This window comes from Falco cherrug, chromosome 5 (assembly GCF_023634085.1).
Source record: "Falco cherrug isolate bFalChe1 chromosome 5, bFalChe1.pri, whole genome shotgun sequence".
NCBI classification, from domain to species: Eukaryota; Metazoa; Chordata; class Aves; order Falconiformes; family Falconidae; genus Falco; species Falco cherrug.
Genome location: NC_073701.1, coordinates 21,525,052 through 21,553,010, shown reverse-complemented (window position 1 = coordinate 21,553,010; position 27,959 = coordinate 21,525,052). Strand labels below are relative to the sequence as shown.

At 39.9% G+C, this 27,959-nt stretch overlaps 1 protein-coding gene across 3 annotated transcripts in view; it reads right to left on the bottom strand.

The window, feature by feature from the left end:
- Positions 1 to 27,959, bottom strand: part of LMO3 (LIM domain only 3) — a 61,316-nt gene that overhangs the window by 32,516 nt on the left and 841 nt on the right. For 2 of the 3 annotated variants that reach the window (XM_005440822.3, XM_005440823.3), the window contains one exon: positions 20,509 to 20,722. In XM_005440822.3, the coding sequence (XP_005440879.1) occupies positions 20,509 to 20,714 (206 nt within the window). In that variant the 5' untranslated portion in view covers positions 20,715 to 20,722. Of the gene's footprint in view, positions 1 to 20,508; positions 20,723 to 27,267; positions 27,401 to 27,959 lie in introns of those variants that run through there. The other variant, XM_055712111.1, reaches the window with a different exon arrangement.

The window sequence follows — 27,959 nt, the reverse complement described above, 5'->3', positions numbered from 1 at the left end:
GAGACACGGGGAGGGTTCCACACAGGTCTCAGCAGAATTTGAAATCAAGGCACAGGACAATTAATTTCAGGTGAAATCCACAAAAAATAGGGTAAGCACAAGAAAGTGATTAAAAATAAAGAATTCTTCTGATTGCAGTGGTAAGCAATGTGCATAGCATTTTAATCATATATGTAAGTTGTAGGGGGATTTCTACAGTTATCATCCATGGTGTTTCTTAACCAACCTCTGCATTTTCATCCTCCAAGCAGCTCCTCAGCCTGTGCAAATTAAAGATGTTGAAAAATGTCAGGAATGCATGTTCACATGTTCTCCTTGGCTGCTGGTTTCAAGTGTATGTCCAATTTCACAATGAATACATCTACTATCTTTTTTCCTCTCAGTACTTTTTTGGGACAATTTCCAATGCTCACTGGCAACCATTCCTGTTGGCAGAGTGGTTCAACAGCTGGCCAGATGTGAGACTGCTAGAAAGTTTAATTGCTACTTTTAGGGAAGGGGCAGCTGGTTTAAATCAGAGAGGCGGCCTTCCCAGCTCGAGGAAGAGGAGGTGGCTATCAGCCTGTCATCTGTTGTTCTAAAGCTGATTTCAGCCCAGAGCAAGTTCATTCTGAAACTGGTCACTGGGGGAAAAGAGAAGGCCACTCTAATGGAATGACTCAATCGTTTTAATGTAATTTAGGCGTTTCATCTCCATCACTAAAATGTGCTATATTATTGTTAGCTAAGCTTGAAACCTGTCCCTTCTACACTTTAGAAGAACATTATGCGTGTTCAAATCAGTAGTTCTAATTTCTCTTTATTTGAGGGTTTACCAAAAACCACTGGTTGGTTGTGATTGTACTTGAACCAGTACTTCATCTACAGTGATCACTACTATAAAAGGAAGCTCTTCATAAAGGGATTATTTATCAAAAAAAGTATGTATGTATCTTTTAAATAAAAGTTTTTCTAAAAATCTAAAAATTCACTGTTGGCACAGTCTGTGTGAGACAGAATAAAAAAGCCCTACAGTTAAAAATTATATCGAAATATTGAGTAATTATAATGCAGAGTGGAACACCCACACATTGCAGAATTCAGAACCTGCAAGTAAAATTGACTACAAAACCAAAATTGGCTTTGTTGACTTTTATTGTGCTAATCTGCAAGAAATGTAAAAAGCAAACAACGAGCAAATGTATTAATAGCAAAAGAAAACTGGATCTGAGACTTAACATTTGTAACGAACATGTCACTTGCAACAGAAATATTTCTTTACAGTGTGCAGTACAGCTTAAATTTGGCACCCACCACTTTCAAACCCTGTTGAAATCTTGTGTAAAAGGAATATTTAGCTTCTTGAAGGTTTAATAAGTATTTAGGCCTTGATACCACAAAAATGTAAGTGATGTCCACCCACTGCCATGATGTAATACAATTATATATGTAGAACCGTCTCCAGATTCAGAGTCCAGAATTCAAAAATCTTCAAAGGACAACTATGTTTGCCTTAAAGGGTACATATGGGCTCAGAACGTTTTCACGGGGCGCGAGGTAAACAATTAATTCATACCCACAGTAAGTGTTATATTATTGGCAATCTTCAGGAATATGACTGTGTTATTGGATAATTATTTCAGTTATTTTTTGCATTGTGGTGAATATATTTGCCTTATCATCAGCATGGTAAGAAGTTCTTTTAGTAGGTGAAATGAGGCTATTACATCAAGGAAGGGGAATATGTGAGGAACAACGAAAAAAATTTAACCTCTCATTACTTTTATGGGAAAAAGGTGACTTTCTCCCTGCACTATTATGACCATTTATTATTCGTTATTTACTTGTACCTGATGATCAAACACAGTTAATGAAAAATACAGTATTTTTCTAGATTATATCAGCGAATTTTCCTCATGTTTTTGCATTTAAAATAAGAAGCATCTGAGTAATGTTCACTTTTAAAAAACAACTTAACGTACATGTTCAATTGCTCTTTCATTTAAACCCTTCAATTCCTCTCATCCCTGGGGAAGATTTTGGTTTGATGAACACAGAAATAGCATGACGTTCTGCAGGAATAAGGAGCAGTTCCAAAAAAGACCTCCTATTCCTATTTCTCCTATTTCAAGTGTAAAAACAAGCAGCCATATCATCAAGAGAGCTGGACAGATTTTCCAAAAGTCTCCAAATAAGGAGCTGGCCCCAGAGCATGCTGCCTGCTAAGTCTGAAAGATCTGTGTGCATTAATAGTGTTTACTCAATCAGAAAACAACATTTGTATGGCCAAGATATCCACTCTGGTGCTGCCTTTACTAGACCATCCATGTACTTCAACATCACCACACACAACCCAAAACCAAACACTGATGGCGAGCACTCTTTCAAGCTCTGAGGGCTCAGACACACATATTTGTACACTTTGCTGAATCTGTTACCAGTATAATGCTGTTTATCTTCTACTCAAGCCAAGTATTTTCCATGTATCTTTTTAGTGTTTGAGAAGTTAAAGCTTCTTCACCAAGGAACAGAAGTTGTGATTTTGGTAATTAATTGCACAAGGCAGATGCAAAAAAATGGGCTGTTGGTGCCCCATAGACTGACGACATCATAAATTAGCAATTTGCAATGAAGAAATGGGAAGGAGAAAATAAATTCTAGATCAAAACTAGTGACTAATAATTTGACCACTAAGTATTTAAGATAATACTTAAAGGAAACATCTGATGATTTAACTATACAAGGTTAACCACCCAAATACAATACAGTATTTGCTCACATCAGTAAACCATTAATCTCAATATGCTTCTGAAACCAAAGAAAAATATGGCAGAATGCACAAACTTATTCAAATTAACTAGGTCTCACTATTCATTTTATGAAAAGCACAAGGCATGCCTTGCATCCAAAAGCAACAGTTTGTTATGCACTATAGTGCTACAGAGCTCTACCACCTAAAAAGTAACTGTTTAAAAATCTGAAGCATTCCTAAAATGTTTCATTTAAACATTTCCACAATAAAATATTATTGAACTGTTGCTTTTATTAATATTTTTTTCCACACACTAGAGACCAAAGGATGCAAGTTTGATTTTTTTCTTTTTTCTCCCTCCTATTTATTTAATTTTTTTAAACTTTACCTACTACTAGCAAATAAACTATCTCTGTATTTTAATAAACTATGGCCTTGAGTTTTGGCCCCTTAATAGTAGCCTACATGGTCGACTACCCTTGGTGTTAAATTTTCTTAAATTGTATTTCTGTCAGTATATCATTTTTTTAAGCAATGGACCCTATAATAGCAAGCTCTGTTCTGTCAGGAGTACATTTTAACAGCATGACACAAGTATTTTTCACTACAGGAGACAAACAATGATATGTATTACATGCAGTAAACATTGCCTTTGGTACATAGGGTTCTCTTAGCATTCATCTGTCTAAAATTTCATTGTGTCCTGCACAGGGAAAAAAAAACCTGCCTCTCATTAACTATTGCCGAGGGCTGTAGGTTTGTAAAGTGCCAACAATGCATTGTCACATTTCTCACAAAACAAGGGCTTGATTGAATATTACAAGAACGAGAGAAACCCAGCAAGGTGGATTAGGGGATATTTTAATAGTAAAAACAAAATAACAAGCCCTTCACTGAGCTGCTTCACTAACAATCTTGTAACCAATCTTATTTTCCTTAAAACACAACCCCTCTCCTCAAAACAAGCAGGAGCAAGAACTTTATAAAATAAAGATGTTCTGCACTTAAAATAACAGGGTTCTGGCAAGAGGAAAAGAAAAATGGCATTTTTTTTGGTGTGAAATGCACCCAACCCTGCAATTTTACAGTACAAGGACTGCAAAAATGGCAGCAGTTCTGAAATGCACAGTAAATTTATATGGGGGCTGCAGTTCAATAGTTAATCAGACTATTATACTCATAGTTACTTGGAAAAACAAGTTTTCCGGTGCTGATGCACATGAAGTGCCCTTTAGCTGCGAGGGACCACCCCTGAGAATCTCTCTTCTATGACATCTTTGCCATACATTATGTGTGTGTATACGACCTCGTGCAAGCCATCTGCAGCAGGGTCAACATCTCTTTTTGTGAACTTGTAGGCTGGGAGCAGATTTATAAACAGCTCAACACTGGCACAATTCTCATCTGATTTCAAATATCAGCAGGAGTGCAGAGCACTTTCAGAAACCTCATCGGCTTTGCTGAACTTGAATGTGACTTTCATGCAGCACCCCAAACTACAAACACCATAGATGGGTAACATGCAGAAAATTATTCACAAGAATTAAATCAAAGTATACAAAATTACGCAGATGCATTATTGACTTGTTAATTGTTCCTTTAAAAAAATACGACTTTTCCCCCTGCTTTGAGATAAGAATCATCATGGTCAGAAAGGAATTCAAGCAGAATTGACTTAATTTTTTAGAGTTCAGGTAAATACACTGCTCCGCAAAAACATTTTCTGTGGGAGGTAAATCACTCCCAACATCTTTGTTGTCTCTACTATAAAAACCAGAACAGGACGTTTTCTCAGCCTCAAGGGAACAGACACTTTGGGCAGCAAGATAGAAATAATGCAGTCCCAGGTCCAAATGTAAGGCAAAACTTCCTCCCTCAAAACAAGGAAAGGCTTTTTTTAGCTCCTGGGAATTATTGGAAAGGAATTATCACAAACACTGATTTAAAGTAAGCTAAAAATATCTTGGTGAGATCTGGGCCCAAAGCAAAGAGGACTGCAGCACAAGGTAAAGCAGCAGTCTGTATACAGAGGATAAGGTTAAAGCAAACAACGGATGGAGCTGGGGCGGGATAGAGAGAAAAGGGGAAGCAAATACCTTTTTAAAAGGTGACAAGACTTCTTAAAAGGCTGTTACAGAAATTACCAGGGATTTCTACTTCCCAGGATATTTTGAATTAAAGCACTGGCATACAAAACGTCCAGTGGATCGATCAGGAGAGGCAGATACACAACTCTTTATCCTAGGCACATAGTTCATTTTGCATCTGATAACTGTTGGCTGTTGTCAGGATTGTTTAATAGGTGGGGGTTTTAAAAGAAGAGAAATTCACAGCTGTATCACAGAGACAGAGAAGAGATCTTTTGCTCTACATAGCATTCAAAAAGAAATACAGAGAGTAGTAGCTGGCATTGGTAAATGCTGAGTTTTGTTTGCCAAAGCCTGTAACCTTATGAGATTCTCTATGCATCTCCTCAGCAGAGCTGAAGAAGGTTTGGCTGGAACAAAATTGCTTCTCGCTAGCAACATCTGCTACAAGATCTGGAGATCTCTGTCATAACAAAGCCTGTTTTCAGATTCCTGCCCTCCTGTAGGTGCCAAGTGCCAGATGAAGGGGCTGGAACAGGATAAATGGTCTCTGCAGGCCCTGCATCTAGCCAAGGGGGAAATGCCGTGAGAATGGGGGAATGAGACCATAAACGCCCTTCCAAGGGCCCATCCTACAAACTCTGCTTCAGCAGAACCAAAGGAGGGCTCACAGCAGATGTTCTGGATAGACCTGTCAAAATTATGCTGAGCTCCTTTGGCAGCCAAAGCAGTGCAGTGCTGTAGGGGTACAAAACTAACTTCAAGAATCTTAGGCTGAAACTTTGGCACTGGATGGGATCACAATTGCTGGCCTTTTAACTGTTTCCTGAATAGTCTGTCTAGCCTCCAGTAGGACCTCTCTGGGAAGGCTCCCACCAGGGCTTCCCTTACTCTGGACAGAAAGGAGCCATGTAACTGGAAAACCTAGGCTGGGAATGAACAGAAAGGACAGAGAGCAGAATGCTACCAGGCTACAAGAGGCCATCAGAAAAAAACACTACAGAGGCCGAAGGAGAATCTGGTGCACTGTCACATCAACCAACATTGCTCAAAGAGCTTGTGCCAAGAGCCTTCCAGGGACGGAGTTTGTCTTTGCTCATCATGACCATTATGTGCCATGTCTGCAACCTGACCTCTCCCACCCCCTCACAACATGACTGGAAGTGTTTAGCCACTCTGTTGTCTGTAAAAAAAAAAAAAAATAATGAATGCCTAGGGTATTTGTACAGGGTGATCCTACCATGGGCGCTGAGACTGTATCTAGCTTCCCCCTTTTGCCTTGAAGGGGCACCTCCTTGTACAGGGGATGCTTGGCCCAACTCCTGCAGAAGACTTGCCTCCTATGTAGTCCACCTTTAGAGGGTGGGTGTTATGTTATCCGGGAAGAGTCTCTCAAAACTGGAATGCAGCTCACTCTGCCACCAAAAAGAAAACCAACCAAAAAAACCAGCAAAAAAAAAAGTAATAATCTGACTCATCTGCATTCCTTCATTTCTACAGAATGCAATGTCAGGGCATCAGTAACAACTCTGTCTTTAACACAGCTGTTCTGTAAGGGCTGCCAGGTAATTAGGTTGCTTGATTTCTTGAGACTACAGAAAAAGCCAGAAAGCCCACAGTGGGCACACAGAGAGTAACTGCTATGTAACGAGATGCTCACACAACATTGCTGACAGACACAGGCCAGTCTAAGTTCTGCATCCATAGGTGACATTGCTAGAAAAGTTTCTCTCCCCCACCCACTGTATTTTACTATAGCAATTAAAGATTCATGTATTTGCTACAAAGCCTCTAAAGCAGATGACAAATACCCATAAAACTAGATTTAAATCACCTCACCTTTAGTATATCACCCCAGACACTGCACAACTGCTGGTAAAAGTGTTGACTAATCCTAAATAAATGCACACAAGGGTAAAGAGAGAGGCAAACTTCGCATGCTGCTCACAGCTATGTATCAGTGCAACAGCCTAAGGTAAAACAAAGTAATTGGCTAGTGCTACTACAAGACTTTAATATGTAGACTAAAGACAAAGCTGGGGACCTGCACACCTTCCTTGCACATCAAGCTAATATCAATGGGAAAACAAGGAGAAGGAGAAAACATGCTGCATTTTGCCATAATCATCACAATGTATCCATTGTCTACATTGTCCTTTTCTCATATGCCTGAGACTGTAGCTCTCCACTACAAATTTTGGGTGAAACCTTAATAAAGCTCTGACATCCTTTGTTAAAACTCACAAACTAAAAACCCTGTGCTTTGGTGCAAGCAGCGACTCAGCTTGTGTGACTTTTTGGAATCACTGCAGCAAATCGTGAATGATGTATGAAATGAAAAATCCCTGCTTATTGCACACAATTCAGATAGTAAAATCTCCCTGGAGCATTAAAAAAATACACTTAAATGTGCCATTTTATTTTATTCCTGTGCCCAGAAGACTCCCTCATCTCTCCCCAAGAACATGCAGATACCTCAGCTATCACCAGAGAACAAGAAGGCACACTCAGAGCTAAAGTGGATCAGTTCAGTTCACACAGTGTTTCCAGGAAAAGATACAGGAACCTGGAGCAAACCAGACAGAATTATACTGGAGACATGTTCAGGCCTGTCTCCAAACACAGGTTTTTTGGTCATTTTTTAAAGTAATATCTAATCTCATCAGCCTGACTCTCTAACTTAATTGACCTTTGGAGATTGCATTAAGGAAGCAACAACAGCATGCTCAATGTAGTTAGGACCATGAGAAGAAACATTTGATATAAATATCATGTGTGTGACTAGACATCATTTATGTTGGGACAAATACAGTAACATGCTTTGACTTCAAGCCTTTATTCTTTCTTGTACCTTTGCTAGAAGTTTTTTCCTAGCCTGCCTTTTGGTGTTCTTTTAAATCTGGCAGATGCAAATGTCTGCTGCCATAATTTAGCCATCTTCTGACTTTCTGCATTCATCTGTTTTCTAGTGAGTGTCTGTTACATTTTTCATAATCTTACCATGGAGGAGCTAGTAGAATGCAATAGGACCTTTTTCTTGTATTTTTTGGTGGTTCTCTTTTTTTTTTTTTTTGGCGAGGAGCAGGAGGGATGGTAACAACAGTGATGGAGAACACAGAAATGTTGGGTTACTCTCAGCAGACATTTCTTCCTTACCAAAACTTCTGCATTCAATAGGCAGCCTCTGTTAACACACCCCCACATCCAGAATGACAGAGGATCTACAGAATTAATCTTGCAGCAAAACCTCTCAGTTTGGAGCACACAAACTGTCACTCTTTCCCAATTGCTAAAAAGAGGGGAGTTGTCCAGTTTGCTGGTGTTCCCTTTGAGCACAGGGAGGATGGAAAACTGACGGCAAGACTGCAAATCTATGGAAGAGTGATCTGCCCAGATGCAGCTGCCTTGGTGACTGCATTTAGTTTTAGGAAGAGAAAGCAGGGGTCCCATCTAACAACAACTGATGTTGTCTTCTCTTGACAAGTTTTCTGAGATTTGCAATTTAATACATTTTTCTCCCCAAATGTTACTGATGAGGAAGGACAGTCACCTACATCAGCATCACATATCTGTCATCTTTGTCATTTTGAAATTTCAGGGAAACAGAGAAAAAGGTGTAGCTGTTAACCCTTTTGCTTCTCTAGATTCTTCATGTAAAACCAGCGCCATACCTACTTCTGCCCCTCATACACAAGAGGAGGACTACAGTGCTCACCAGACACGTGCCACTGAAGCAGGGGCAAGCACAAGAACTTTGCTGTGCATCCTATGTAGTAGTGCCTTCAACAAGCAACACTGCAGTGAGGCTGCATTAGCAGTAACTGTTGTATGTTGGTTGTTGGAGGCTTTTTTTTTTCCTGTGACAAACCAAGAGGCAGGCAGCAAATACACTGGTAATATCTGATCTATACCTCCTATCAGGAATATGCCATCTTTGGATATCACCACCCAATTTGGAAAGCAAGGGACTGCTGGAAGCTACTATAGCACAGGGGCTACGGAACTGTGTTTTTCAACAGACAAGCACACCACGTCTAGGTTAGATTTAATTCCACAAGAGGTCAGCTACAGCTTAAGAATTCAAGAAAGCAGTGCTTAGGAGCATGCATAAAACAGTTCTTCAAAGATTGGGAGGTAAGAGGGTTGGTTGTCAAATATCTTGCAGGGACAGTGGTTTCCAGGCTTACAATGACAAGAATCACACCTTTCCACTAAGGCAAGATTTTCTGGAATGCTAAACATGCTTGCAATCATTTTCTAAATTTGTTTCCTTCCCATTCTAATTTTTTTCTTTTTTTTCTTTTTTTTGGGGGGGGGGGGGGGGGGGGGGAGGTAGAAAAGGAGTACTTGTCCCTACACCAGGCTTTTGATACTCTGCTAAATGCAACACTAATATTGGCAGTATTGCACAACTAAGCCGAACAGGAGGCAGGCAGGAGCTGATGGCAAGAACTAACTTTTCCAAAAAGCACATCTTAAAATCAGAAGGATCAGCTTATGAGAAAAAGGTGAGCCTCAGAAGAAAAGAGTTTGTGGCGGTTAAAATGAAAGCATCAGACAAAAAAAAAATATACAGTGGTTGTACATCTGCTAAAATAACATTACAAATATATTTATACACACACATTATAAAAAAGATAGAAATTACTTTTGCAACAGGTCATGAGGAAAACTGTTTATCTGCCAACATAGTAAGTCTATGTGATTAATAATAAGATTACTTACAATAGTTTGTTCCAGAGTTATTTGTTCAGACACAGTACATTCCTATCAAGACCGATAATCTGGCAAATTACAGTTAATTTTACAAATATATACCAGCTTTTATTCAGAGTAAACCTTAAGGATCTTTTAGTAGAGGAGGTATATTTGTAAAAGGAGGGAAAAGAAGTGGATGAAAGCAATCGTCTCCTCACCATAGCAGGATGAGGTTGTACTTGTGCCCAGCCTCAAACTATTCCATGGCCAAATTGTTTAAGAAATTGCAATGGGTGCTAGCACCTACCCTATGCATTTCAGGTATGCTCTTATAAAATATATATATTGTCTATAACTATCAGATGAGAACCTACTTAGAAGATGTAAGAAATACAGAGAAGTAGTAAGATACTGTTACTGCTATTAGAGGAAAATGCTCAGGCTGTTCTGCACCTGGAGACGGAGAGTAATTGGGACCCTGACAGGGACACATCAGGGATCGTAATGAAAGACCTCAAAAGAGCACAGAAGACACCCATCGTTGGATGTGTGCTCACGAAGTAGTCATGTCTCTTTGTTTTGCTTGCTGGCTCTTTTTACTAGCGGTTCACTCTGCATTATGACTGAATTAGGTAAGAAGATGCTGGGGGAAGCGCTCTTGGCTAACTTCGGTGTACAGCCAGGCTCATTAAAACCAGCGCATTTGCTGCAATGTTTGCAGCATTTCCTCTAGGTTTTAAGATTGTTTTAAGAAGTGAAATTCTGAGCAGAAAAGACATATTTAAATTTATTTTGTAGTGCTCCCTGTTATAAAGACATGCTGGATTTTTTTTCTTAATATTACATGGAGCAAAAAAATGCATGAATTTAATACCTTAATAAAAATGAACACACCCTTCTAGAATTCTGAAGCTGCTAAGTACACAGGACAAGTTCATTAGCACAATTTTGGAGCATGAAGAGGGAGTGTATTGAGAACCCAAGATGCACAAACATCAACACAGACTCCCAGGGCTTTTTAATAAAGTTTTGTCCCACCTCCTACCACTGTCTCCCAGGGAAACTGTGGAGAGCAGGGTCCATGAGCTGCCAATGGGTTGTAGAGACAAGCCTAGAATTAGACCCTAAAATCATCCACTAGCAGTTTGATTTGGGGGCAGTGGTATGTAGGATTAGCATACAAAGAACCACTCTTTCCATCAGAGAGAAACAGGGCAAGGTTGTTACAGGTGTCAAAACTTTGACTGACATCCTAGACACGGCAAAAAGGTGCCTGACAAGGAGCATAGTTGTGGCTTTGAGCTTTCCCTTGACCAGGGGTCCTGGAAGGGCTGTTATGCTGTGGCTAAGGGGTAATCACTGTACAGTACAGTACGTAGCATATGCAAAACAAGGACACAGCAATTCAAGAGGTTTGCAGGCAAAGCCATGCCAATGTCAAATATTTGGCTTTACTAAGGCATGTTTCTAAATTAATAAGCCCTATAGCTTTCAATAGGATTATTCAGGGTACATCAAGTCAAGCATGTAGTATACATTTGTAGGATTAGGGTTAATGTTATTTTAGTATAAAGTGTTCTTAAATGTATCATATTACAAATAAGGAAGCCAGCACAAACTAGTACAGAACAGCTCCTTATTGAGACTGCCCTCCCCCTTCTTGACACCTTGTGCAAGGCAGACACATTAGGCTTATAAAGATTTCTTTGAAGAGTTTTGGGGATTTTTTTGGCAAGCCCAAATCTCAAATCCTAGAAACTTCCGAATTCTGTGTAAAATTTGTTTAACACAAATTAGAAAGTGGAGAAATACAATTTGTTTATTGGAAGATAAATTTTGAAGTTTTCTACTATCTAAAACAAGCAAACAAAAAAATCTTAATTTTTAATGCAAAATTTGAGAAAGAGTAGTAGCTCTGAAGGTAACAGTCCTGACTTCAAAAAACCAAGATTTATGTAGAAGCAACCATAGTGACAGAACTAAGACAATAATTCACAGTAATTGAAATTATTACCATCCCTAATCTGTAGCCTGTAACTCACTTATACAATCACTGCACCTAGAAATCCTCCCTAAAATTTTATCTAACAGACAAAACCAAGTTCAGTGATTGTTACTAGAACTATTTTTAGAAGTTGATTAGCAATAATGAAGTCCTCTGTTTCTTAGAGCAGATGTATTTAAAGGAGGGAATCAATTATTAAATCTGTATTTGCATCAACTTTGCTCTAATATGTCTTTCTCCTTAAAGTATCTGCAAAGAAATAACATTATAAAATAAAAATAACATTTATTTTGTCCCATGGTGGAACAATAATACTGTTCAATGCAAGTTTATAATATAATAAATACTATTCATATAATATAATAAATACTATTCACTGAGCTAGAACGTGAGACTCTGCGTATGCCAATATTTATGGCTTGGAAGCTTGTCCTCAACAAAAGTCAGGTTTGATTCACAAGCATTTTGCAAGTTTTAGTATCAAGAGGAGAAAAGTGATAACTCCTGTACATAAAGTCCACAGGTTCGAGCTTTGTACAAAACAAAGGTGCAATATGAAAGCAGCAATACAAGGAGCAAGGGGACATTTGCTACCTGGTATAGTATGTCGTCTTCCTAACTAGTCCAATATATCATCACTTACAGTATATCTAAATGTATAACGACTTACTCTCACTTACTCTCACCTCCCTCAAATGGTAGAAAAGATACAATAAAATCCTTGATGGATTCTAAAAAAATCTACTCTTGCCTCCCCCAAAATAATCTTTGCACGTTGAGCAATTCTCACTTTTATCCACTATGTGCCAACATAAGTCATTATCATTTTTGGAAAAAAAAAAAAAAAAAAAGAAAAGAAAAAAAAAGATGAAGAGCTTAAATTCCAGTACTGCAGAATGACACTTCACTCAAGACCTGCAGAAGAATTTCCCAAGGAACATCATTCCATAGCTGAACATGCTCTTCTCTTTTATAAAAAAGTAGCAATTTTCTGCTAGTGAAAAGTTCCCTTGTGTTGTGTTTTGTTATAAACTAGATAAGCAGGGTTCACTCTAATCCCAAAGGAAAATATTGTGCAGTTAATAATTGGGACCATTGTGCTCTTTGAAAAAAATAGATGCTAAATACTCTCCAGTTGTTGGTAGCTACTGTTCCGATTTGATTCATATACAGAATTGTGAATACACTATACTGGCACTCCATCATAGCATTTTAGCACATGCTTAAATTAAGCCTGCAGCTAACTTTACTGATTGCCGTGGGGCTATCAAGATGCTTAACTGTTAGCATACATCTAAAGTCTGTCTTATGTGGTTTTAGAGGAGACAGAACTGTGGTCATATTGCAAGTAACGTGGGGTACAGAATTCCACCATGATTTCTGCATAAATAGATTAGTATAGTGCAGATATCATGCAGATGGAGAGCTTTCAAGGTATCTTAGCTGCATATTGTTTTATTTTGATACATGGCTTGCTAAAGATCAAATTTGATTGAACTACTTATTCCTGTTGTTTAAGTAATTTATATTTTCACTGGTATGTGGTCAAAATCTGAGGCTACTTTTGAAAATTTTTGACCCAGGATATGTTTCAGGGGTTTTGAATACCTTCCTAAATAATAGAAAGAAGCGGAACCAGCAGTTTCTGTAAATCCGTATTTTAGTTATTTCTAGCCCACTACAGATTCCTCCCCCCCCCATCAGGTACAGCTACCTCTTCCATCCCTCCTTTTTCAGGAAGATGATAATTTGATAGATTCATACATACCTCTAAAAGAGCAATACATTCTAAAGGCAACTTGAACAGCCTTTCCTCTTTTAAAACATTAATCTACTTCTATCCATAGCCATTTCTAAAAGTACCAATCACATACAGTGAGACTTGATTGTCAAAAGGCTAATTGATTCAGAATATGCAAGAACCAGCCCCAGGAAGGAATAAAACAACAGTACCAGAATTATGTTAAAGGGAAATATGTGTGAAACATGTAAAGCTTTTTTAACAACATAGACTCACTGCTTCAGATATTTGTATCTGAAAAACTTAAAAAATTCAAGAATATTTTGACCAGAAGAAAAAGTAAGCTTGCAACTATTACTTAGGTAATCCATCACTATACTAAGGAACCCATTAGGAAGTTAGCCATCAAAAAAACCAATGCATTCAGTAAGGTATAATCAAAATATGGATTCTTAAGGACAGCAATGATTAAGACCAATTTCATTTAGAAGTCACTTGAATATTACATACTATGTACTTTGGTTTCCAAATACACCATGAATCCATTTAAATTCAGTGAGAAATTAAAGCAGAAAGCAATACTTAAGTCAGGAGGGCTGAAAGCATGCAACAGTGTTGTACATCTTGATTATTACGTATTATTCAAACATTCACATCAAGAAGGAATGCTATTAATTACCTGGAACATTGAAGAATATAGCATACACAACATAACAAAATTCAGTAAGAAACTTTTTTTTTTTTTTTTAATTACATAGTTGATACTAGTTTTTCAGTTTTGGGTAAAATGCCCCCAAAAGATAATTAAAATTTCAAACAAATAACTTTGGCTTTTTTTTTTTTTTTAAAGGAACAGATATGTAGCAGAAATCAGAATTCCTTAAAGGTATCTCTGCGCTAGGCAATATGAGCTAAATATTCTTCTATTACATTACACGTAGATGCATTGTTTCACATATACTTCTGGCCAAAAATGCAGAGAGTTTCCAATTAAACCTTGGATGTGAAACCACATCATAATATAGCTGATGATATTTACTCCTGAAGTAAATCATTTTAATATGGGTATTATTTTAAACATTTCATAAAACCACTAGTCACAAAGTCACTTCTGAGGGAAAATTCAGCGAGGATAAAATCGAGAAAGTTACATTTCTTTTAAAGAGGTTACAGATAATATTAAGCAGACCTATGAATTGCTGCTCTTTCACCAAAAACATTATCCCATCTTCTGGCACTGCGGACTTACCTAGGCTGCCCCAAAATCATCACTATTATTAAGCTTTATTAAGCTGTTAGGTATTGACAAAATCTTTGTAGTAAAATAACTTTCCACCATATCTTAAGTAAGGTAATGAAGAGCTGTAGGACAGGCTTTAAAAGGCACTGTACTTTCATCTGAAGAGTCTCCTGAAATTCTTTGAACATTTCCAGGGGGTTAATGAGGTATTTTGACAACACATGAGAAGCGTCTGGCTTTGCAAGAAGGTTTATAAGAGGGACCATTCACATTCTCAGAAATTAAACTGTGTATTTTAAAGCCACTAAAAATAACAATTATTAAAAATTTGGCAGCTTTGAAGAAGAAAAATACCAGCAGATACAGTGAAACACATGGAACTACTGAAGAGCGTCAAACTTGAGTACACATATTTTACAGCGTTTCAGCATGACTTAAACACCAATTTTAACAGCTTAATTGAATGTTTCTTATTAAAAGCTATCACAGATGAACTAAAATAAGAACAAGCTAAACTAACCAGAGTGTAACTAAATCAAAAGCATTATTCTTTGCAAGTTGGGTAGATTAACTGTGCATACGTGCATTACTTTCCTTGTGGTACACCCTTACCCCTTCCAACAAATGTCAAGGTGCTTGGAGGGTTTCAAAACCTTTGGCAGTTAGTGGGAGTATTCTTGCCCCGCCCCTGCCCCCCTTTTTTTTTTTTAAGATCTGCTAAATAGTGCAATTCATGTCAATTTAGAAGAATGTTAACCTCACACTGCAAAATTAGAACAAGCAGACCACTGCATCTACCGTATGTGTGCATACTTTAAAATATTTTAGGTCCTATTCCTGCAAACTAGTACTCCCTTGAATACTTGAATGCATTGCAACAACGATATTGGTGTATAAATAAGGTTCAGTTCTACAAAGCTTTAGTGAAGAAAGCAAAGCTCTCTTAAGCCTCACTTCTGTAAATACCTCAATATTCCTGAAAACTCAGTGCACCTCAATCTTTAAAGATCTACCCTTATTTAATCAAGCTGGGCAAGAATCATACTGAGGTGTCATTTTGGAAACACCTTATAACCCACTACCTGGGAAAATACCCATATAGATTTATACGTGCGTTTAAGAGAACTGATTGTCTTAGGTGTCTGCAATACTTAATGTGCGCTTTTCAGGACACGAGAGAGAAACAAGATCTTCTAATCAGTACAAGGCCACAAGACATGTTAAGTCTAAGTGCTCCTACATAAGATTTTTTTTTTTTAATAGTAACTGCCTTTAGAGTGCAAGTAGTTGTACAGAAGAAGGCAGTTTCCTAAACTCTACTTTTTCAGTCTGCATCCTTTCACAAACTAAATATTTTACAGACACAGCATCTTTACGATGCTTATGGTTGAACACCTTACTTTCTGTAGTCACATCTCATTGTTTACAAGATCTCATCTAATATCTGTGTTTTAAAAAACCTTAGCTTGCATTAGGTCTTTGAACCAGCAAGTGGGGTAGAAAAGACCCAACACTACCTGCCCCTTTCCTCAGGAATAGTGATCTACTCATTTTCATAGCCATTCAGTGGTACTTTTAAAGTCTGCAGCGTGTTTACGATTGAAATCAATACCAAGGTTAGACGGTGGGGGTGGTAAACTTTTGAGTCACCATCTTCCCCATCCCTGAAAAGGTTCTGGATGTGTTTTAAGGCCAAGAATTTCACCCCAATATATTAGTTTTGTTAATCTTTTTCCTATAATCTCTTTGCTTGGCTAGGGAAATTATGCAAAAAGTAATAAAAGTTCTAATTCAATTTCCATGTTAAGAAATGGATTTGAAAAAAAAAAAATCAGAAACCATATTCTTTGTGTTTACTAAGAGATATGCACTCCAACATTTAGTGTCATGGAGCTGGACTTAAAACCAGAAACGGTGAAGATAATTTAGCTGCATGAATGCCTGCTCTTCAGTAAAATGCTGCCAAAATTAAATAGGAATGAAACAGCACTTTGTAGTCATTGGTCGCTCAGCAGGGTTTGCGTAGTTAAAAACCTAAGTGAAAAGGGTGATTGACCTACATTGCTACTAGCTTCGCACAGCTGTACTTTCATATTTTCGCTGCATCCAAGGAAGCTCATTATTTAATACAACTGAGTTACATGTAATTGTCGGTCTTTCATTTTACACTTTTAGGGGCCAGATATTAATCTCAAATGTGCGGCAGGCATTACTGTGCATCTGGAAATATCCACGGCTGCCCATTTGCACACAAAGCTAAAAGACAGGATTGCACACAGTTGCACCTGAAATTAGGGGGCTGCCCAGGGGTAGGAGGACCGCACAAATATGCAGAAATCAAACGAGCAGATGGAACAGAAAGCAAATCCCTTGGCACCCCAAAGGCAAACGCTCCGCTGTTTCCCTGTTGTTTTGAGCAGGAGCAGCCCAGAACGCGCACATTTCACACAACTCATACCTGCGGTTTAAATAAGTAATAACATTCCAGTTAACAACCAGTTTGACATGTTAACAGCCCAAGGGCTGTTAACATAACGACTGGTCATTAATGGCAGTAATGATAGATTTCAAAGGGAATATTGTGCTTGTAAATGGACGTGCTGCCAGTCAGAAGAGAGGACAGAGCAGGATAGGCTGATACATTAAGATGTCACCATACAGCTCTGGAGGGAAAAATGGGGGGGGGGGGGGGGGGGAGAACCTTCTTACATATTTCACTTACTGTAGATGGACTTGAAATATTGGCGTAAGCCTAAATTCCTTACATTAAGTCTTCACTTTCTAACCCAAGAGCGTATAAGCAGGAGACAGAAGCCTGCAGGGGAATTATACTCTGCATATCATTTTTACAGAGTGTGTTATTTCTATCATTGAGTCCTTTCTTTACTCAAGTCAGTTCTCATCCTCGTTAACAAAACAGAGTTCATTCCTGCTGTGGCCACCCTAATACCCTTGGTGTTGTACACCACCTCTGAAAACACTGGAGCGGTTTATATGAAGCAGATTCCAGAGTAAAGCCTCTCACATTCAAAGCATCTTCCAAACTCATTACCTCATTAAAGATTTCTTCCATCCCCCTCAACTCCCTCCTCCCCCCCAAGAAAAAGGTTTTAATATAGTAAAATCAACTAATTTTACCAAAGGAGAACACTAAAGCAAAGCAAGTTTTGAAGTCCTGAAGATACAGAGTATTTATAAAGAGCTCAAAGCAGGTACCTCAGGGCTCAAATGCAGAACAAGAACGTGTATCAGGGCCGAGGGAGGGTTTAGGTTTTTGGCAGGCATCTCTAAATGAGAGCTACTGAAGTATCTTTGCAAATAGCCAAAGACACAATCACACAGTTTGCAAATTTAACCATGAATGTTAAAGCACCCAAACTGGCTACATTAGTGCTTATAGCATCTGTGGAATGGCTGTCTTATTGAAAGGCATAATGAACACAGAGAGACAAGTTAATAAGCAATTTTACTCTTTATAGTATCATTCAAGCCACATATCCTCTAGAGGGCACCACATAAATTAATAGGAAGCTGGAACAGTTTTATATATAGCAAAGACTCCCTTTACGGTTAAAAAGAAAAAAAAATTGAGAGGGTAGTTTGAAACTGTAATCGAACCCTAATCTGATCATTAGTACAAAGTAATTTTTCTTTAAATTAATATCAAGTGAGTTGCTAAATATGAAAGCTTGTTTGCCTACAGAGGTAGAGAACATTAACTAGTTTCTGTATTAGCAAGTGATCTACAGATCACTGTTATAGGTTCACTGTATAACTAAGCAGATAAGATGCAATGAGGCAGATGACTATCTGCAATTACCTTAAGTGCATCAGTTTGAAGTTTAGTGTAAATACCAAGCTTAAATCTATGCACTCACAAGTACCACTAAAAAGAAGGCTCATGACAAGATAGCTTCATTAAGACTTGATAAACCCAAAGACAAAACCCAGAACCATCTTAAAACTGATTATAGGACTTCTCATGTATGCTGGTTTCACTGGTGCAAAAGTAAATATTGTGTATGAATAAATAGCTGACCAGTTTTTAATGTGGTCATAACAGATAAGAAAATACTAAATGATTCAGAGAAAAGAGACTGTATGAATTTTAACAGTCTGTTAGCAAAATATTTACTGCTGTTAGACTTTCAAAGACGAGAGAGCAACAGTGTGTGTGTGTGTGTGTATGCATCTGTGCCGGGGAAATGCTTTGCTCATACCTGTACTACTAGAACAATTCTGGTTTTTATTTTAGACACTTGATTTTAAAACATTAGATCCACTGCACTAGCACTTGGGAAATTCAGTAAGTTCAAAGTCTCCAGTAAATACGGAACTTGGATCAAACAGCCATAGCAGAGTTTTCTCAGTCCTGCAGGCACTTGTTGTAGAAAGATTCTTAAAATGGGTTTTAAAAATTAGGATGTTACCTTCCCCAGAAGCCATTCTGACCCCTCTCTATAGACACATGCTTCAAGATCACAAGTGAACTAGGTTCACATATGACAATTCCCTTCTATTTAAACAGTTCCCTGCCAGGTTGTGGAAGTCAGGTTTTATTACCTACTTTTTTGGCAGTTTTAACACAATGGCTTTAAGATGCAGACTATGCTAAATTCCCAGTGCTCTATCTTGCATTCAGTTGAGAGTTTTTATGGGCAGCAGAGCACCTGTACCACTAAGTAGTCCAAGTCCACAACTAAAGAACCTGGTCTGCCTTGCAGCCCCAGATCAACAAATGCACAACGCATTTGTGAATGGATTTGTTCCACTCCAGAAACAACAGGTTAAAACACGGAGAGTCCAAGTACCAATAGCTGTTAACACTTTAGTCTTGATTCCTGTTCCTCCAACCTACCCGTGTTTTGCAGCCTACGAACTGATCAGTGTGTGGGAACCTCCTATTTGGTACCTGTGCTTAAACGGAACTTTTGAGTTTACACATTCAAAGAGAATTTTAATTTTTCCCCAATGTATTACTGATTTGAATGTCCCTTTAAAAGGAAAAGGCTTCACTACAGGGGCAGCAAAAATATTCCCAGAAGTTCACATTAGCCTGGAGCAGCTAGTCTCATTAGGCCCCCTCCACAGGGAACAAAGGAAAGGTGCTCCTATAGGAAATAGGTGCTCTGAATCACCCCGGAGGAGCCTTTTCTCTCTATTTACTATTGAGAGCCTAGGGAGACTAAACTTCCTGATTAAACTCAGCTTCTGCAAAGTAGCCCTATTTATTCACATACAATCTGCAAATAAACTAGCCGGGTGTTTGCTCCTCAGTACTTTGCTATGAATTACACCTCAAATACTTTTGAGAACCAGGTCCACAAGCAAATAAGAAGATAGAAAATCAGGCGATGATTTGCTGTCTCTGAGAAGTGGCAACAGGCTACCCAGCAACCCAGGTCACGGAGTTAAATCAGGACAAGAATGGGTTTGAGCCTACTAGCTGCACAGTTGTTTAGCACGGGGAGGACAGTTGGTCATCTTGGTCCACCTTCTAACAGCTAAGTGGCAATGTTCATAAAAGCTTCCAGTGCCACAAATGAAATCCCTTGGCAAAATAAGAGGATGAAAGTGGGTAAGTGAAGACGAGTGGAGCACTCCTCACTTACAGAACTCAAACCCTGCACTGGAGCTCGAGAAAACCACACATGGGGTTTCAGGCCCCTATGCCTGGCCACCACCATGATGCTAGGAGGAGAAGACCACCAGCCCCTCCAGAGCACAGTGCTGTGGGAAGTCTGAAAGAGGTTTACTCTCTTCCTCCTCTAAGCACAGGACCCCCAAATTAGCATCAGAAAGCTGGCAACCACCTGCACGACCTGGTTACCTGTGCTCTTTGATAAGATTTTTTGTTTATCTCCATATTTCAGTACTTGTTTTCTCATCCTCTGCATATACTTGGCCTTGCAGCCCTCACGTACCACTTATGCAATAGCGACGACATAGGATGGACTGAACAGAATTGCCAAGTTTGTCAGTCAACGTAAGAAGGATGTGGCCTACCTCAGATAGTCTCTGCGACAAAGGATAAGGTTGGCTTTGGTGTACAAGGTAGAGCCCACCTCCCCCAGGCGACAGTCACAGCAGGCACATTTCAGGCAGTCTTCATGCCAATATTTATCCAGGGCCTTTAGAAGATACCGGTCTTTAATCTTACGGTTGCAGCCAGCACAACCTTTCGGCTTGGTGTCTGGCTGGACTGAGAGCATTTGTATACCTGAAACACAACAAGACAAGAAAAGAGTGAAAATAGATATTCTCTCCAGTGCTAGTCTTGCCCTTTTCTTCCTTCACCTCGCCACTCCCCCCACACCCAGTTCATTAAAAAAGCCGTGGTGTAGATGAAATAACCTAGATAGTCCACAGCAAGCTGAAAACAATGTTAAGATAAATTTGAGAGCAGAAACTTCTTCTGCTCTAATTTCCACAGCTTCTTTTTAACACCTCATTTACCTAGTGTCTTTGCTGAAAATAAACAGGATTAAAAAAATTAAAATGAAAAATTAAAACAGTTCAGTTGAAAAGTCATCCACTTTTGCCCAAACTATTCAATATTTAGCAACAAAAAGTTTAAATAAACAGCATATCTATGATGGCAAACATAGCTAAATTCTCCATATTTGGACCTATTTGCATTACCTTTATAAAATATGAAAGCACTCCAGATTCTAAAGGAGAAAAGACTGAAGCTATCGGAGGCACAAAGCTGGATTTTCAAGGTCTGACACACATTTTGGTGTTAGCTAGGGGGGTGTTTTGCTTTTTAAGATTTCAGTTCTTGTTAGACACATGAACTAAGTGATCAGATTTCCAGAGGTTTCAGTACCAACATCTCCAGTTACAACCTCCAGTGTAAGGACCTTGTGAAAAATCTGATTTTAAATAATCTGGACAAGGTCAGAGATCACTAGTTTGTCAATGAAAACCAAGGGAAAAAACCCCAAACATAGAAAAAACCCTCTGCCCCACTTTCCAATCCCAATTTTAGCCAACCGCTAGCTCAGGACAAGGAGTACAGCAATATCCATTCAGTATGTATACCTTTTGGTGTAATAGCAGAGAGCATTTAAATAACAATTCAAACACTTGAACGCCTGTTTAAAGGGGGGAACTGGTAAAAGTGGAACACAGTTGAGCAATGGTACGCAGAGCACCGCAGCCAGCTTCCAGAGATCCATACAAAAATCGATTGCCCTCAGTTTTACAGTAAATGGGGAGAGAAGGTCACTGCCCCAAAGTGCTTACAGACTGCTCTCTCTTGGTTAATCGCATGAGCTGCCATCCCATTACACTCAGACCAATTCTCTGAAAGTAATTTCTTAGAATAAGCAGAATCATAGCCCTGTGGATTTGTTGGACATCAAACAGGCACCAGAGAGAAAGAAAGAACTGACATGCTTTTCAATTATTAGGTTATCTCACTGTTTTAAAGCCAATCAGAGATGTAGCTTAAAAAATGGTACTCGTTAGAGTGCATCTGAATATTACAATGAGAATTTGTCAAGACTGGGGAATTAATTCTGTTGCCAACATGTAAATCGTACCCCAAAATTCAGGGTATGGCACGGTGTTATTATGCAGAGACTGGGAAAGGTCAAATAAGAGTCTTGTAACAAGGAAGAAAATTCAAGAGCTCCTCATCAAGAATGCTGTACTACCTACTGTTAAGGAAGCTTTACAGTCCCAGCTTCCATCACCAGATCTCAGCTAGTGCTCTAAGACACCACTACAAACATGCAGGCTCAAGAAGCTAGAATATGAACAAGTAGGGGTTTGGATTTTTGTTTGGTTTGGTTTTGGTTTGTTTTTTAAAATGCTCTCATAAGGAAAACACAAAAATGAGTGTAATCTTCGAAGCAACACTACAGTGTGCCTTCATGGGTATTAGCGCTACAAAGACAAGAGGCTAAATGCTATGCCGGCTGAGGTGTCCCAGGGTTCTCTAGGTGTATGTTGAACACATTGAATTTATGTGGACCACAGCAACTGTACAGCTAGTTTAGGTGGCTTTCCAAGGTTGCCAAGCTGAACTCCCAAGTTTCACCTGCAAAGCTGATCAGTAAATTAGAAATAATAATTTTTACTGTGACGTATGAACATAACAACCTTGCTCCCCCCTTTGCAACACACTCTATTACACATTTTGGAGTGATCTATTTATCTGTTAAATAAGCCATTCAGTTATATGTAGACAGCTCTCCTAGTAGGCACCCTGAAGTACCACAGCAGTATTGCTGCATAACGTACAAAGCTCGTAACAAAAGCATAAAGTCTGTATTTTTCTACCAGTAGGTATAAAAAAAATGCATTGCTGCCTTCCCATTACTCCCCAGCCAAAGCTATTCTCATAGCTCCTGCACCATTTACAAGTAGGTAAGATCTGTTCCTCGTTCACAAGGATGGGATCCAGCGACCTGCACAGGACTCCACAGTGAGTCTGTGGCAGATCTGGGAACAAACACACGCACCTCTTCTCTCGAGCAAGCACCATGAGACAAAGACTGAGCCTTTACAGTATTTCCAATTGCCAACTAACTCCTCTGAATCCAGGTTACATACATGAGGCAACAAAATAACATGGCTACAAATTAATGACTAAAAGCAGGGAAAAGATCAGAGAATTTTGCTAAAGTAACTATATCAGACTGTAAACGAAAGACCTGTTGCAACTCTTAATACTTTCGCTTGGTCAAAAAGCCGTAATCTGTAAAGCTGCATATCACCGTAGAGTATAAATACCTGTTAAGTGCCAACAACAGGCTAATTCCCAGCCCCCCTCTTCAGCCACATAGAGGACAAACGCATAAAATTGGCCACAATTTGTATCAACTTCTTGGAACTCAGTAGAATAAGTTCAGAAGCATGAAGGGCTGTTGTAGGACTTTAATCTTTAGCTTGAGGGAAACCAGGATAAACTAGGAGCTAGCACAGTTAAAGGCTTTAAAGAAAAAAATCTTAATGTAAAAATTTTGTCTCCTGATAAGGAAGCGGGTTAGAGTGTGGAGGCTGACAGTCTCTGATCCAGGCTGATCTACTGTCCTGTGCTGTCTGAAGGGAATAACATGCTACAGAAACACCGCTAAACAAGCGAATATCTGAGCAAATTGCAATAATCCAGCCTGATAATTCCTGAGGTATATGCTGCAAACACAAGGTTACAGTATTATAAATAAAACTGCAGCTTGCACAATCTTGCAGATACCCCTGCACGGTTTTTGTGATTTTTTGATACATGAGAAAACTAGACGGAGCGCTGTCATTCATGTTGGTTAGCCCAAACTCTCCGTGTAGAGCTGAGTAAAAAGGGGCAGACAGCCCCTGGAAGTAGTGTTAGCAATCCTGCACTTCTTACTTTCCTGAGGCTGAGGGAGAAGGTGGTGCTGACATCCCACTGGCAGCATCTTCAGATTAGGAATTCAATCTGCAGCAGTTTTTGGAGGGAAGGAATGCTTTTCTGCTCTGATAGGTCTGATCTTTTCGCATTTTACTTGCAATGAAGCCACTTCTATTTTAATGAAAGGGGTTTTTTTTAAAAAAAAATCCCCAAACTACGGCATCATTATAAAAAAAAGTTACTCTTTTTTTGAAGCATAGAAAGGTTCTAAACAAAACAGAGCACAAAACAGCACTCCAAGAAGCGTTTTACATATCTCCGAATTCTTTGCAGATGCAATTTCTTCACATGCCCTGGATTAAATCACTTAATTTTGAAAACAAAACATTTTATTCCTTTTTTCTGTATTGTATGAGCCACCTTAATGCAGATCATCTCACAGACCATCTCTCTTCCCTTTAACGTTCCCATAAGATCTCCAATGCAGTTATACTTTTCAGATAGGCGCTCATGTATTTTTAGTGCTCTCTTAATTTGGCAGTAAGAATACCTGCAGTTTACTGTCAGCCAGCTTTTCACAGGCTGTGGTTTAAGTACCCATTTATTTCTTAGGACAGCAGAAGGACCCCTTCAAAGGTTGACAGCACCCACAAAACCATCCGAACTGCTTGCTGCTGAAATATCAGGTAGCAGCACACAGCACTGTTGCCTGGCTGCCCTCGTCTCCCCCCACCCCACCCCACCCCCAGGAAAGGAAAACTTACGGAACACTTCCAAAAAAACATACAATTCCGTAAGTGCTACACCCAGGCTGTAAAAAAAAAATAAAAATAAAAAAAAATCATCAAACCCAGTTTTCCTTTCAGTTCTGCAGAGTTCTACCCATGCTCTGCATCACAGAGCAGATCTGTTCTCAGAACTGAGAAATTTCAGTGCCTAGTCTGTCACTGTCAAACAAATCCTTTTTATTTCACCCAAATATGCTTCCAAGGGCTTCCTCTATTCTTCCCTCCATTCCCTCCCTCCCTCCCTCTATCCCCAAGTCCCCAAGATACTGCACATAAACTGCAGAGCTGTGCCAGGAATAAGACTACTTCATCACCATCCACCACCTTTAGGATTTTTGAAGGGAGAACTTAATAACCTGATTTGCAGGTTTTTGGATTTCCCTCAGTCTCACCAAATAAGTTCGATGCAACTGACTCCCATTGCCGGTTATTGTTATTATCGTGTGATGAAACACTGTCAACTGATCTGTAACTATGATTTCAGGATAAAGAGAAAAGATTGCTGGAAAAAGCTAAATGAGGCTCCTGGAGGAAGGCAGAGAAACAAAAATCCATTTCACTCCAATCATCACCCTTCCCAAAAATCAAAGGGAATGAAGATCTAACATAATGAACTGTATTTTGTTAGTGATGTAGTAGCATCTGGAAGCAGGATTGGTCCCTGATGGTGCTGAGTGTGGCACAAGACGCACAGAACTCAGTTTCTGGTTTGTGATACAGACAGTCTTTGAAAAGCATGTTAAGGGATGAAGGGTTAGATATTATTATGTACTGGATCACTGAAAAACTTTTAAAAACCACTCTCCCCACCACCACTTCCATTGCAGAGGGACGCACACAGCTCTATCAAAGACAGTAGTATATACAGCAAGAAAGGGAAAACTTGCCTTTACTTAAACAAAATAAAATAAAAATCAGTTTGGAGCAAATTAAGTATCAGTGCACTGGTCTTTAAAAGACTGCAAACTGCCAGACAACATGCAGTCAACAAGAGAGTTAGAGATCTAGTAGAAGATAAAAAGAATACTTTTCTGATGCCTTCTCACTTTGTAGCTTCATGCTAAAAGCATTCAGAGCTCCAGTAATTCAGGACAATACACACACAGACTTAGAAAAAATATTAAGGTTTCAGAAGCTAAGAAACATTTCAGAACTTGCATGTTGCACATCAGGAGTCGTAACTAGTTTTAGATTGGCATGTAAATTGTTCTGTGGAAAATTCTTATTGCCTCCGAGACCCTGCTATTCTGAGTTATTTGACAGTTTAAGGGAAATCATAATTAAAAAAAGAGACATAAATAATAGCCTGTGCAGTGTGGTGCACAGAAATAAGTAGAACCATTTCATTTAAACTCTGGTGAGCTTTTAATTGCCTGGATTGCATTGTGAACCAGCCTAACGGTTGATTGCCTCCATTATGCTCTCTTGTTCTGTGCCATTCATCCGCACAGTCTCAGCTTCTGTAGTTAACACAACAAAGTAACCGCAACTCCATAACACTCAGGTTTTTTTAAAAAAATATAAAAGTAAGGATTTTAGTGCTCTGAATATAGTCTCTTCTGTATACTTTTGAGTTAATTTTCCACGGTGTATAACTAAACTTCACTTCCTGCCCCTTCTTCTATAGGGGAATCTGATGTTTTTTCTTTATTTTTTTAATAAAGGAGGTGGGTTGGGAGGCAGGGGGGAAAAAAGAAAGAAAGAAAAGAGAAGAGGTTAGGTAAAAACTAAAAATGGGAATGAAGTCCCACAGCTGGGAGCAGTGATACAGATTAAAAGAATTTGGCCAACATGGCTAGTCGATTGCCAAGAAACACCAAACAAAAGATTTCTCTTCTTCTTTCCCCTTCTCTTTTTGAAAGCTAGATTGGGCCTAAAAGCTTGTTTCTGTCTGTTCACTGGCCCAGAGCATCCCTGCAGGCTGCAGCCCCCTAAGGGACAACACAGCAAATAGATGTACCCAGATCTCAGGGACGGGAGCTGCTTAGCTATGTTCCTACCCCTGTCGTGTCCCCCCCACCCCTCCTCCCCCCCAGCCCCCCCACTCCCTCCATCCTTTTTTAGAGCAGTGGTGCTGGGAACCAATTTGATTCCCTTTTTCTCCAATGCAGCTGCAAGGCTCAGAGATACTGACATTTTTCCACTCTTATCAGTTTAATTACAGTTACCATGGCAGCAAAGTGCTAGTGCTTGGCAAAGGCCAACAAGAGATTTGCAAGACTGAGTTCAATTTTGATGCAGCTCACATGCAAAATAAAAAAATAAATAAGAAACATACACTCTACAACAAAGAATCCCTTTTGGAGTTAGACGCTCAAGCCTTTTGTGCTAATAATTCCTTTTCAAGCATCACAGGGATGGGGCGATGGGGGGGAAGAGGGGAGAGGGAGGTGGCGGCGAAGCATGTAGCGATATTTGTTGCACCTAGCACAATTAATTGCTTTGAACAGCAGTCCTACGCAGCTGTCCAAGGCAGCGGTATTTCGGGTCTCCTCAGAGCACACGCACACACAGACGCTCGCTACGGCAGCGCGTTCAGGGTCGCGGAGGAACGAGCCCCGCTCCCCCCGCCCCCCCGCGCCCCCTCCCAGCGCACCGCTCCCGCTCGGTGCGCGCTGCAGCGGGAGACCGCCGCCTTACCAAAACTTTTCTCCTTTTTCTGCATGAGTTGATTTACGGGCGCCTGGAGAGCTCCTTCTCATTGAAGCACCAAATCCCGGCAAAAGTAGCAAGTGCCTCCCCGGCTCGGGTCAAGTGCGCGGGAGCGCGGCGCGCCGCAGCCGGCGGGGGCGGGGGGCGGCGGGGGGCGGCACACCCCGAGCCGGCGGCCGCGCACGGCGGTGGCGAGCGACAAAGCCACATGCTCCCCGAACTCTGCCCGTAAGCCTATAATCCCAGTGGTCTCTTAGCTTTGTTGTAACAAATGGGTTTGATTAAACTGTCACATGCGGCGTTAGCATACCATATCGTGCTGGGTATGAAGGGAGAAGGGGGCGGGGGGGGGGTGGTGGTGGGGAAAAAAAAAAAAAAAGAGGGGAAAAAAGAGAAAGGATCGCAGACAGAAGTACTATTTCATAACCGCAGCCTGGCTGTATCTCCCACGCCGGTCCAAGGGAGGCTGCGTGAGCCCGGACCCCGGCAGCCCGTGTGCGCCCGGCGCGTCCCCGCCGCCCCCCCCGGCAGCAGCCGCGCTCTTCCCTCCGCTCTGCCCAAAGGGTTAACCCTGCACCGAACCAGTTGCAAATTAAACTGCTGTATGGGGAGGCTTGTGGATTAAAGCCGGGGAGTGGGAAATTAACCGACTCCCTTGATAATTGACAGCACGTTTCGAG